Here is a 12460-nt window from a genome sequence, read left to right as displayed (position 1 = left end):
GTTCAAGGGGTAATGTCGCAGCTCTATAAAGCCCTGGATAGACTACTACACTTGGAACATTGCATTCAGTTCTGGTCACCTCATTCCAGGAAGGATGTGGAAGCTTTAAAGAGAGTGCAGAGGAGATTTACCACAGTGCTACCTGGATTAGAGAACGTGTCTAGCTTAATCTGATTGCCACAATTAGATTCTGAGCAGAATAAAAGCAAGAAGGAACCTTTCCTTTTCTTTCAACATGCTTAGTGTGACTAGTAGATAACATGATAGTTTGCTTAGCATAAACTGACATGAAGTCAAGAGGGAGACTTATTCTTCATCCTTGTGTCTCATCAGGAAAAGTTGGACGAGCTTTTCTTTTTAGAGAGAAGGAAGGTGAAAGGTGACTTGATAGAGGTCCACAACATGATAAGAGACATAGAGAGGATAAAGCCTTTTCCCCAGGGTGACACAGGCTAATATGAGAGGACATAATATTAAATTGGTTGAAAGAAAATATAGGGGGGAAGTGAGAGGTAGGCTTTTTACACAGAGAGTGGTAGGCGTGTGGAGTACACTCCCAGGGATGGTGGTAGAGGCAGATACATTGGGGACATTTAAGTGATTCTTAGAGAGGCATGTGGATGAAAGAAACATGGAAGACTACGTGGGAGAGAAGAGTTAGATTGATCTTGGAGTAGGTTAGACTTTGTGAGACAAAGGGCCTGTACTATGCTGTACTGTTCTATGTTCTATGAGTCTTAAAAGCAGTGGGGAAGAATCGGTTCTTGATTTTGAACGTTGGGGCTTTCAAATCTCTCTGTCTTCTCCAAGAAGGTAGAAGAGAGTAAAGGGAATGGCCATGGAGCCAGGCATTCTTAAAGAAACTGTTAGCCTTGCTGATGCAGCACAGCGTGACGATAGACTGAGCAAAGACACTTTGTTCAACAGTGCTAATTAATTTTCAGTCAAAAGTTAATGAATCGTTAAGGTGTTTTCTAAAATCGTTGTAACTGAGTTATTTGGAACCACATCATTGCAAAACCTGTCACTGTGCCTCCCTCTATTAAGGTCTGAAGCCCTGAGAGCCAAAAGCCTGGCTCAGTCAGTGACTGCGATGCTAATTTTGACTTTCTACACAATATTACTATGGAATTGCATTTATTCTTTTGCTTTGAGTAATGAGGAAAAATAAATGTACCCCGGGGGGAAAGGAAACGTCTTTGATTCAGCGTCGAAAGTTGTCTACTTAGGTTACCTTAAGGCCATAAGACATAGGAGCAGAATTAGGCCATTCATTCCATCGAGCCTGCTTCACCGTTCCATCGTGGCTGATTTATTATCCCTCTCAACACCATTCTCCTGCCTTCTCCCCCCATAACCCTTAACATTCTTACTAATCAAGAACCTAACAACCTCTGCTTTAAAAATACTCAATGACTTGGCCTCCACAGCCCTCTGTGGCAATGAATTCCAGGGATTTGCCATCCTCTGGCTAAAGAACTCCCTTCTCATGTCTGTTCTGAATGGACGTGCAGTACTTGTATTCTGAAGTTGTGTCCCCTGGTGCAGGACAGTCCCATTATTGGAACCATCTCAGAATGACTTTCATTCCTTTGACTGGCTTCATGGGGAATAATAAATCTATCAAAGAGGGTGTGTGGAGAGAGAAGAAATGCCAGTGATTCAGTCTTGAAAGCTGTCTACTTCTGTTACCTTAACTGGATGGTCTAACCCCTTGCCCCTCTCTTCCCAGGTACCCATGTAATGGAAGGGTCCGGTCGGATTGTTGTAACTGCGGTGGGTTTGAACTCCCAAACTGGTATCATTTTCACGCTCTTAGGAGCAGGTATGGATGAGGAAGAGAAGAAAAACAAGAAGGGTGAGTAGCGTCCTCCCAACTGCTTAACATAAAGTTAGAAGTTGCGGAATATTTCCCAACCTTATCTTATACATGTTCTCCACGAATGAATTTAGAAGGTTGCTTAGATTTCACCTTGTGCACATAGATATAATTAACTACAGGTATTATTCAAAGTAAATTTTATTATCGAAGTACATATATATTTCACCATATACAACCCTGAGATTTGTTTTCTTGCGGGCATACTCAATAAATCCAATAACAATAATAGAATCAATGAAAAACTGCGCCAACAGGGCAGACAACCAGTGTGCAAAAGACAACAAACTCTGCAAGTATAAAAAGGACAAAAAAGAAATAATAATAATAATGATAATAAATAAATGAGCAATAAATATCAAAAACATGAGATGAGGAGTCCTTGAAAGTGACTCTATAGGTTGTGGGAACGGTTCAGTGATGGGGCAAGTGAAGTTGGGTGAAGTTATCCTCTCTGGTCCAAGAGCCTGGTGGTTGAGGGGTAGTAACTATTCCTGACCCTGGTGATGTGAGTCCTGAGGCTCCAGTATCTTCTTCCCGGTGGCCACAGCGAGAAGAAACCGTGACCTGGCTGGTGGGAGTCCCTGATGATGGATGCTGCTTTCCTTCAACAGTGTCTTGTGTAGGTGTGCTCAATGGTGGGGAGATCTTTACCTGTGATGGACTGAGCCATATCCACTACTTTTTGCAGGATTTACACAACTTTTGAGTGCGGTTGCTTTCTATTGCATTTTACTGTTTGGCATTATACACTGTGCAGAACTCCCATAAACGGCTGCAGTAATCTTAGGTTCTTATGGAACAGTATTTGCAATTTCTAAATGCACTGTTATTCTTTTTGTCAACTACTTGAAGTTTTTAAACTGCACTGGCAATCCAGATTTCTTTGTCAAAGGACAGACTATGTAGATAAATGAAAGCTTAGTTCGGAAAAGGATGCCGTGGTGGCGTAGCGGTTAACACGGTGTTATTAGAGCTCAGGCCATTGGAGTTCAATTCTGCAAGGAGTTTGTACGTTCTCCCCGTAACCGCATGGCTTTCCTCCAGGACTCGGGTTTCCTACCACAGTCCAAAGACGTACCAGTTAGTAAGCTAACCGGTCATTGTAAATTGTCCCGTGATTAAACAGGTACACTCGCCGGCCGGTGGTATAGTCGCATTAGCACCGGACCCCAAGGCGAGTGGTCCCGGGTTCGAATCCGGCCAAGCCCTTGCGCGCTTTCCATCCGTGCTGGGTTGAGCGTCGAGCTAGCAACTCAGTCCTCATAAAACAGACAAACGGTAAAGCAACAGCAAGGTTGCTGCCCGATGTACCAGTGAGGCCTGTGGGGATATTACCATTATTAAATAGGTGGGTTGCTGGGCGATACTTGCTCATTGGGCCACACTGTATCTCCGAATTAAAAAAGAAAATTTTTTTTCTGATGACTGAGTAATATGCAGCCTATTTATTCAGTTCTAAATGAAATATTGAGATGTAAATTATCCTTTAACTTGTCAGATCCATGTCATACAATAATGTTATAAACTTGACAAAATACATACGTTTTAAGAGGCTTCACTGGGCTTCAGTGTACATTTGCTTGAAAATAACAGTGCCTGTTTTGGATGATAAGTTATAGCTCTGGGTGACAGTCACATTCTTCCCCTTGTGCAGAACTTATTAAATTTTTAATCACATATTTTCTACTAAGATTTACTATTTATATTTTTTTTTGTCAGTGGAGCTGGGTGTTGCTGCCAAGTTGGCCTGTAGTGGTCGTTGGTCCCACCCTTTGTGTGAAACTGACTGAATTTCCTAAGCATTTTGCTGGTTGCATAAGATTCACCTGCACTGGGGTGGAGCTGCCAGGATTCCAGACTGAGAAAGTGAACAAACACCATGTTCTTTGGCTTGGACAGCGAACATCGAGCAGTTTGTTTTTTTTACAACCATTTCCATTTTTTGGGGAGAAAAAATCTCCTACTTTTTTTAAAACCAAGTTATTTGAAAGCAATCTACCTCAGTGGAATTTCAACTTGTTCTCAGGATTATTAGTTCAAATGGCTCAGTATTTTAAGTTATTAAAGGTTTTTGCATACAGTAGCATGTAAATTGCTTAGTAAAATGTTTTTGATGTAATCTTTAAGTGCTTTAGCTTTTAATTGGGGCTTAAGCATATTAACTGTTTAAATAATTTAACTTGAGCTGTTATATAATTAGATTCTATATTATAAATCTTTTTTCACTTCTAGTACAATTGAGTCTAGGCATTAAGTGAATAACCAGTGTTTATGTAACTAGTTTCCCAACACATATCTTCTAACTAAATTCTGTCTAATAAAACTTTATTGTCCAAAGCAATACCCTTTTACCGATCAACTGATTAAAGTCCTTGGAGAAATATTTGATCATAGCTAACAATAGTTGTAGTTCTGATGAAGGGTCTCAGCCTGAAACGTCGACTGTTTATTCATTTCCATAGATGTTGTCTGACCCGCTGTGTTGCTCTGATTTCCAGCAGCTGCAGAATTTCTTGTATTTATGATCATAGTTAAAGTCTGCTGAAGTACAAGCTGATAAATTAGTACTTGCCTTTTTTTTTCCCCATTGGTGGATATTAAATACCACATTTTTATTTTTAATTAATAAAGTAATGGGAAGCTAGCAGTCTCTGGGTAGTAATTCTCGAAAGATAAATTAATTCAGCATTATATTTGATGATCTGTGACAATACAGTATTTTGAACATTGGCTTCTGGTAACTCATTGCCAAATTCTTATGGAATTGTGAGTGCGGTGAAATTTTGTTTGTCCATTCTAAGGGGGCTGGTAGTCTGTTCTTGAATAAACGTCTGGATTGCCTTCTCTTCTTCTCCCACCCCTGCCCCCACACATATACAAAATATATTTCTTTTCAGGGCTATAGCTGTGGGATTGAATATCATTGATATCATCGCCAGTTTTTCTGAACAATTTTCAACTGCATTGAGTATTTTTTAAATGAAACAGTTCTTTATATTGACATGACTATATTTTAATGCACTAGTTCACATCTTTTTCAAAGTCAAGTTTATTGTCATGTGTGCACAGGTGCAATGATGAGCTTACTTGCAGCAGCAGCAGCACAGACACAGAATCAGGTTTAATATCACTGGCACATGTCATGAAATTTGCTGTTTTTACAGCAACGGAACACTGCAATACATAAAAACACTGACAGGTTGACAGTCTTGTTAAGAAGGCATATGGTGTGTTGGCATTCATCAACAATGAATGTGATCAAGAGCCGTGAGGTAATGTTACAGCTTTACAAGACCTTGGTCAGACCCCACTTGGAGTATCGTGTTCAGTTCTGGTCACCTCACTACAGGATGGATGTGGATACTATAGAGAGAATGCCAAGGAGATTTACAAGGATGTTGCCTGGATTGGAGAGCATGCCTTATGAAAATAGGTTGAGTGAACTTGGCTTTATCTCCTTGGAGCGACGGAGGATGAGAGGTGACTGATAGAGGTGTATAAGATGATGAGAGGCATTGATTGTGTGGATAGTCAGAAGCTTTTGCCCAGGGCTGAAAAGGCTAACATGCAGGGGCACAGTTTTAAGGTGCTTGGAGGTAGGTACAGAGGAGATGTCAGGGGTAAGTTTCTCACTGAGAGTGGTGGGTGCGTGGAATGCACTACTGGCGACGGTGGTGGAGGTGGATGCAGTAGGGTCTTTTAGGCAGGTACATGGAGCTTAGGAAAATAGAGGGCTATGCGGTAGGGAACTTCTAGGCAGTTTCTAGAGTAGGTTACATGGTCAGCACAACATTGTGGGCCAAAGGGCCTGTAATGTGTTGTAGATTTTTATGTTCTATCACTTACAGTATACAGTACTGCACAAAAGTCTTAAGCACCCTAGATTTTTTAATATAAATTTTGTTTTAGATGTTTATTTTTCTTCTGCATTAGTGTGTCAGTAGAAAAGAGCAAATTTTAGATTTCCAAGCATTCACTCTCCAAAAAATTAAATGTTACAGAGAAATTTCTGTATTTCATTAAAGAAAGTAACATATTAAGTAGTAGACCACTTTTCATATAAAAGCTCGATGACTTTGTTGGTATACAGCCCCATGCATGATTAAACAAAGATAACAACTGACAATGATAACAACAGGAATTCTGCGGATGCTGGAAATTCAAGCAACACACATCAAAGTTGCTGGTGAACGCAGCAGGCCGGGCAGCATCTCTAGGAAGAGGTACAGTCGACGTTTCAGGCCGAGACCCTTCGTCAGGACTAACTAAAGGAAGAGCTAGTAAGAGATTTGAAAGTGGGAGGGGGAGGGATGGAGCCAAGAGCTGGACAGGTGATTGGCAAAGGGAATATGAGAGGATCATGGGACAGGAGGCCCAGGGAGAAGGGAAAAGGGGGGGCAGGACCCCAGAGGATGGGCAAGGGGTATAGTCAGAGGGACAGAGGGAGAAAAAGGAGAGTGAGAGAAAGAATGTCTGGATAAAAGTAAATAATTATACACACATTCTTTTTCTCTCTCCTTTTTCTCCCTCTGTCCCTCTGACTATACTCCTTGCCCATCCTCTGGGTTTTTCCCCCCTACCCCTTTTCCTTCTCCCTGGGCCTCCTGTCTTCTCCTATCATTTTGGATCTCCCCCTCCCCCTCCCACTTTCAAATCTCTTACTCACTCTTCTTTCAATTAGTCCTGACGAAGGGTCTCGGCCTGAAACGTCGACTGTACCTCTTCCTAGAGATGCTGCCTGGCCTGCTGCGTTCACCAGCAACTTTGATGTGTGTTAACTGACAATGATATAATGAGTTGATTGAACTAAACTGATTAACCGAAGCAGAAACAGGTCTGGAAAGAATCAAATTGGGAAAAGGACAACCAAGCCATTCCCCCGAAGTGTAAGCAAAGCCAAGAGATTCAGCTATGCACAAAAACACAAGGACTGGGCTGCTGAGTAATGGCAGCAGGTGCTCTGGACTGAGAAATCAAAATTTGAAAGTTTTGGCTCCATCAGGAGGTAGTTTGTCCGTAGATGATGTCGAGAGTGCTACATGGATGAGTGTCTGCAGCCAACAACAGAGGTTCCCTGCAGGTCTGGGGCTGCATTTCTGCAAATGGAGTTGGTGATGTGGTCCGAATTAATGGGATCCTCAATGCTGAGATGTACAAGGAGATTCTCATCCATTATGTAATAACATCAGAGAGACATCTGATTGGTCCCAACTTCATTCCGGAAAAGGACAATGACATCAGATACATGACCAAGGCCATAAGGAACTATCTTCAGCGAAAAGAAGATCAAGGAGTTCTTCAATAGATGGTATGGCCTTCACAGAGCCCTGATCTCAACATCATCGAGGCTGTCTGGGATTACCTGGTGAGACAGAAGCAAGTGAGGCAGCCAAAGGCTGCAGAAGAACTGTGACAAGTTCTCCAAGATTCTGGGAACAACCTACCAGCTGATTTTCTTATAAAACTGCATGACAGTATATCTAAAATAATTGGTGCAGTTTTCATGGCAAAGGGTGGTCACACCAAACATCGATTTGATTTAGTTTTTTATTCTTTACTGCTCTTTACAATAAATTTTTCAATATTTAGAAACTTTTTAAACCAAACTTGAATCAACAAGGGATGCTCAACAGCTGTGGCAGCTTGAATGCTATCACTGCCCACAAAGTTAAATCAAGTGACGTGGGAGACAGCAGGTCTTGGCTTCCAGGTGAGCTCAGTGCCTTCTATGCTCACTTTTGACCGTCAGAAACCATCGCAAACCCCAACGTTCCCCAGTGATCCTATGATCTCAGTCTCTGACCCTTCAGGAAGGTGAGTTCACGGAAGGCATCTGGACCAGACGGAGTACCTGGCCACGTTCTGAAGACCTGTGCTGACCAACTGGCTGGTGTGTTCACTGAGACCTTTAACCCTCTGGCTTTGGCAGTGTGTGGTTCAGTTATGCCATTGCCCAAGAAGAGCAAGGTGACCTGCCTCAGTGACTAGCACCCGGTTGCACTAATGTACATCCACAGTGGTGAAGTGCTTCGAGAGGTTGATGATGAAACATACCAGCTCCTGCCTTAAAGGCGTCTTGGATCCACTCTACTTTGCCTACTAGAGAAATAGTTCCACTGCAGATGTCAACTCATTGGCTCTTCACTCAATCCTGGGACATCTGGACAGCAAAGACACATACATCAGGATGCCTCCTATTGACTACAGCTCAGCATTCAATACCACCATCCCCTCTAAACTAAATAATAATCTTTAAGACCTTGGCCTCAGTACCCCTTGTGTAATTGGATCTTGGATTTCCACACTTGCAGTTTGGATTGGTGATGTCATCTCCTTTACGATCTCCATCGGCACAGGTGCACCACAGGACTACGGGCTTAGTCCCCTGCTCTACTCACTTTACACCTATGATTGTGTGGCTAAACACAGCTCCAATACCCTATTCAAGTTTGCTGATGACAGCAGCATACAGGGGGGAGATTGAAAATCTGGCTGAGAGGTGTCATAACGGCAACCCCTTACTCAATGTCAGCAAGACCCCCGAGGAACTGATTACAGACTTCAGGAGAGGGAAACCAGGGGCCCAAGAGCCAGTCCTCATCAGAGGATCAGAGGTGGAGAGGGATAGCAGCCTTAATTTCCTGAGTGTTACTATTTCAGTGGACCTGACCTGGACCCAGTACATAAGTGCAATTGCGAAGAAAGCGTGGCAACACCTCTACTACTTTAGTAGAGGTGCGGAGATTTGGTATGACATCTAAAACTTTGACTAACTTCTATAAATGCGTAGTGGATAGTATATAGACTGGTTGCATCATCGCCTGGTATGGGAACACCAATGCCCTTGAATGAAAAATTCCTACAAAAGGTAGTGGATTCAGCCCAGTACATCACAGGTAAAGCCCTCTCAACCACTGAGCACACCTACTTGAAACTCTGTCGTAGGAAAGCAGCATCCATCCCATCAGGGACCTCCACCACGCAGGACATGCTCTCTTCTTACTGCTGCCATCAGGTAGAAGGTACAAGAGCCTCAGGACTTGCACCACTAGGTTCAAGAACAGTTACCACCCCTCAACCATCAGGCTCTTGAATAGAAGGGGATAGCTATACTCACTTGCCCCATCATTGAGATGTTCCCACAACCAGTGATCTCACTTTAAGGACACTTTATCTCATTATTTCAAGTTCTCGTTATTTATTGCTATTTATTTATGTTTCTATTTGCACAGTTTGTTGTCTTCTGCACTCTGGTTGATCTTTCACTGATACTTTTACAGTTACTATTCTATAGATTTGTTGAGTATGCCCGCAGGAAAATGAATCTCAGGATTATATATGGTGACATTAAAAAAATGAAGTCTGTTTTAGTATAAAGTTCCATCATTGTCCCAACCAGTAATTTCGGCCAGCTATTTGAAGGTCCAACATCGGTGCACGTTATTTTTCCCATTTTCATTCACAATACCACTGTAGCCTTAGAACTAAATATTTGGGAAATTAGGCAATAAGCATAAAATACTGGATACCCTTCCAAAGAACACTCCATTGAATGCCAAGAAATGTTGTAATTACTGTTTCCACAAAAAAAACTCCATGATTTTCAACTTCCACTTTTAGATCCACAGTGTGAGATTTCCATACGTGTCCAATAAACTAATCCCAATAGGACTGGGTTTGGTTATAATAACCACTGTCCGAATTTTATCACTGGAATAAACATATACAAACACGAATTAAGTTTCTATTGTTGGCCAATACAAGATGATCTTTTAAAGGAAAAAGAAACGAAGTTATTTTAAATATTCTGGCCTTTCAAATCTTTTAAGAATGGTTCTGCTTAAATTGGCTGTTGCTTTCTGATCAGTTGAAAATTGCATTTACAGCAGTCAGATCTGTGGAGACTACAATCATATAATGGAGCATTGAGTTATATTAGTACCTTGGTGGGTTAGCCTGTATAGATATCATGTCCATGGGAATCATGCACTTTGAAACATGTAATAAATCTTGAACAAAAAGTTCAAAGTCAATTTATTATCAACATATGGAGATGTCACCATAAACTACCTTGAGATTCATTTTCTTGCAGGCATTTACAGGAACTAAAGAAAGACAATAGAATGTATGAAATACTATAAACAACAGACTGTCAAACAACCAATATGCAAAGAAGATAAACTGTGCAAATATTTTTTTAAAGTAAATAATTGGGATTGAGTAGTAGAGTCCTTCAAGGTGAGGCTGTAGATTGTGGAGTCATTTCAGGGTTGAGTTGTGGAGTTATCCACACCGGTTCAGGAGCCTAATGGTTGAAGGGTAATAACAGTTCCTGAACCTGGAGGTGTGGGACCTAAGGCTCCTGTACCTCCTGCCCAATGGTAGTAGCAAGAAGCCAGCATGTTCACCAGCTTAATGTCCTTGGACACGGTTCTGATTTTGCAAAGGCTTCACCGGTCTTCTTATGGGCTTTTAGGGTGGTGCTGTTTTCTTCTGTAAAAGGCTTTTACAGGCCATATATGTGGTTAGAAATGGGTGTTAGCAACTTCACAAGTATTATTCCCACATCACAGATTGTGCATTGTTGTAAACGTTTTATAGTTGGCTTGTGAAATGAATAAAGTTGAAGTTTTATTTTAATAAGCTGTAAAATCATGAAAGTTCTTCAAATCAATTTTTTTAATGTTTTATTAATCAAATTTGCAAATGTTATCAAATCATGTATATAAAGTATTGAACCTTTATTACTAATTTCATTTGATACAGAAAACTAATGTTGAGGTGTTTTACCAAAATTCTGCTCTTTGGCCAATGTGACCCTTCTCTCAAACAGTGAAGCCACTTTTGCATTGGGAGCCAGGCGATAAAATGTTCTTTTGGTTTGAAATTCCCTGAGCATTTGCGTTGCATTTCCATACTCTACCCACTCTCCCAACCTGACCACCGACGAAATTTGGAAGCCTCCTCAATTGAGAAGGATTGGGAAGATTTTGTCCTGCGAATTGGTAAATTGGTTTACTATTGTCACATGTACCGAAGCAGAGTGGAAAAATTTTGTTTCGCATGCCATCCAAACAGATTATTTCATCACATCAAGGACCACAAGGGGAGAAAATAACAGAGAGCAGAATGAAGAGATACAGATACAGAGAAAGTGCAGTGCAGGCAGACAATAAGGTGCAGTGCAAGATCACGCTGAGATAAATTGTGAGGTAAAAAGTCCCACTTATACTAGGGAACCGTTCTATAGTCTTCCGACAGTGGGATACAATCCTTGAGCCTGGTCTGGCTTTTTGTACCTTCTGCCCAGTGGGAAGAGGAGAAGAAAGAATAACAGTGCCATGCTAGTGTAATTATTGCAGCTCAGGGCGTCAGAGTTCAATTCCAGCGCTGTTTATACGTTTTCCCCGCGAACTACGTGCGTTTCCCCTGGGTGCTCCACCTCCCTCCCACAGTCCAAATCTTACCGGTTGGTAGGTTCAGCGGTCATTGTGACAAGGCTGGGGTTAAAGTGGTGGGTAGTGTGTCTCGTTGGCCCAGGTGAGCTGTCCTGCGATGTATCTCTAAATGAAATTTAAGGTAAACGATGAGGGATTGGGAGAGCGATCTCTGCGGCTTTTCCTGCGGTTTGGTTTACGATGATCTGTAGGGAGGGTCCAATTGGAAATTAACCCACGAAGACAACAAAAACAACAGGAATTCTGCAGATGCTGGAAATTCAAGCAACACACATCAAAGTTGCTGGTGAACGCAGCAGGCCAGGCAGCATCTGTAGGAAGAGGTGCAGTCGACGTTTCAGGCTGAGACCCTTCATCAGGACTAACTGAAGGAAGAGTGAGTAAGGGATTTGAAAGTTGGAGGGGGAGGGGGAGATCCAAAATGATAGGAGAAGACAGGAGGGGGAGGGATGGAGCCAAGAGCTGGACAGGTGATAGGCAAAAGGGATATGAGAGGATCATGGGACAGGAGGGCTAGGGAGAAAGACGGGGGGGGGGGACCCAGAGGATGGGCAAGAGGAATATTCAGAGGGACAGAGGGAGAAAAAGGAGAGTGAGAGAAAGAATGTGTGCATAAAAATAAGTAACAGATGGGGTACGAGGGGGAGGTGGGGCATTAGCGGAAGTTAGAGAAGTCGATGTTCATGCCATCAGGTTGGAGGCTACCCAGACGGAATATAAGGTGTTGTTCCTCCAACCTGAGTGTGGCTTCATCTTTACAGTAGAGGAGGCTGTGGATAGACATGTCAGAATGGGAATGGGATGTGGAATTAAAATGTGTGGCCACTGGGAGATCCTGCTTTCTCTGGCGGACAGAGCGTAGATGTTCAGCAAAGCGGTCTCCCAGTCTGCGTCGGGTCTCGCCAATATATAAAAGGCCACATCGGGAGCACCGGACGCAGTATATCACCCCAGTCGACTCACAGGTGAAGTGTCGCCTCACCTGGAAGGACTGTTTGGGGCGCTGAATGGTGGTAAGGGAGGAAGTGTAAGGGCATGTGTAGCACTTGTTCTGCTTACACGGATAAGTGCCAGGAGGGAGATCAGTGGGGAGGGATGGGGGGGACGAATGGACAAGGGA

General features: G+C 42.4%; 1 protein-coding gene across 11 annotated transcripts in view; it reads left to right on the top strand.

Annotated features, from left to right (window-relative positions):
* The window catches only part of LOC140210098 (plasma membrane calcium-transporting ATPase 1-like), a 350393-nt gene that overhangs the window by 238555 nt on the left and 99378 nt on the right, over nt 1–12460 (top strand). For all 11 annotated transcript variants that reach the window (XM_072278933.1, XM_072278939.1, XM_072278940.1 and 8 more), the window contains one exon: nt 1733–1858. In XM_072278933.1, the coding sequence (XP_072135034.1) occupies nt 1733–1858 (126 nt within the window). The remainder of the gene's footprint in view (nt 1–1732; nt 1859–12460) is intronic.

The sequence above is a fragment of the Mobula birostris genome, chromosome 14 (genome assembly GCF_030028105.1).
Source record: "Mobula birostris isolate sMobBir1 chromosome 14, sMobBir1.hap1, whole genome shotgun sequence".
Taxonomy (NCBI): Eukaryota; Metazoa; Chordata; class Chondrichthyes; order Myliobatiformes; family Myliobatidae; genus Mobula; species Mobula birostris.
This window is presented reverse-complemented; position numbering and strand designations above follow the sequence as displayed.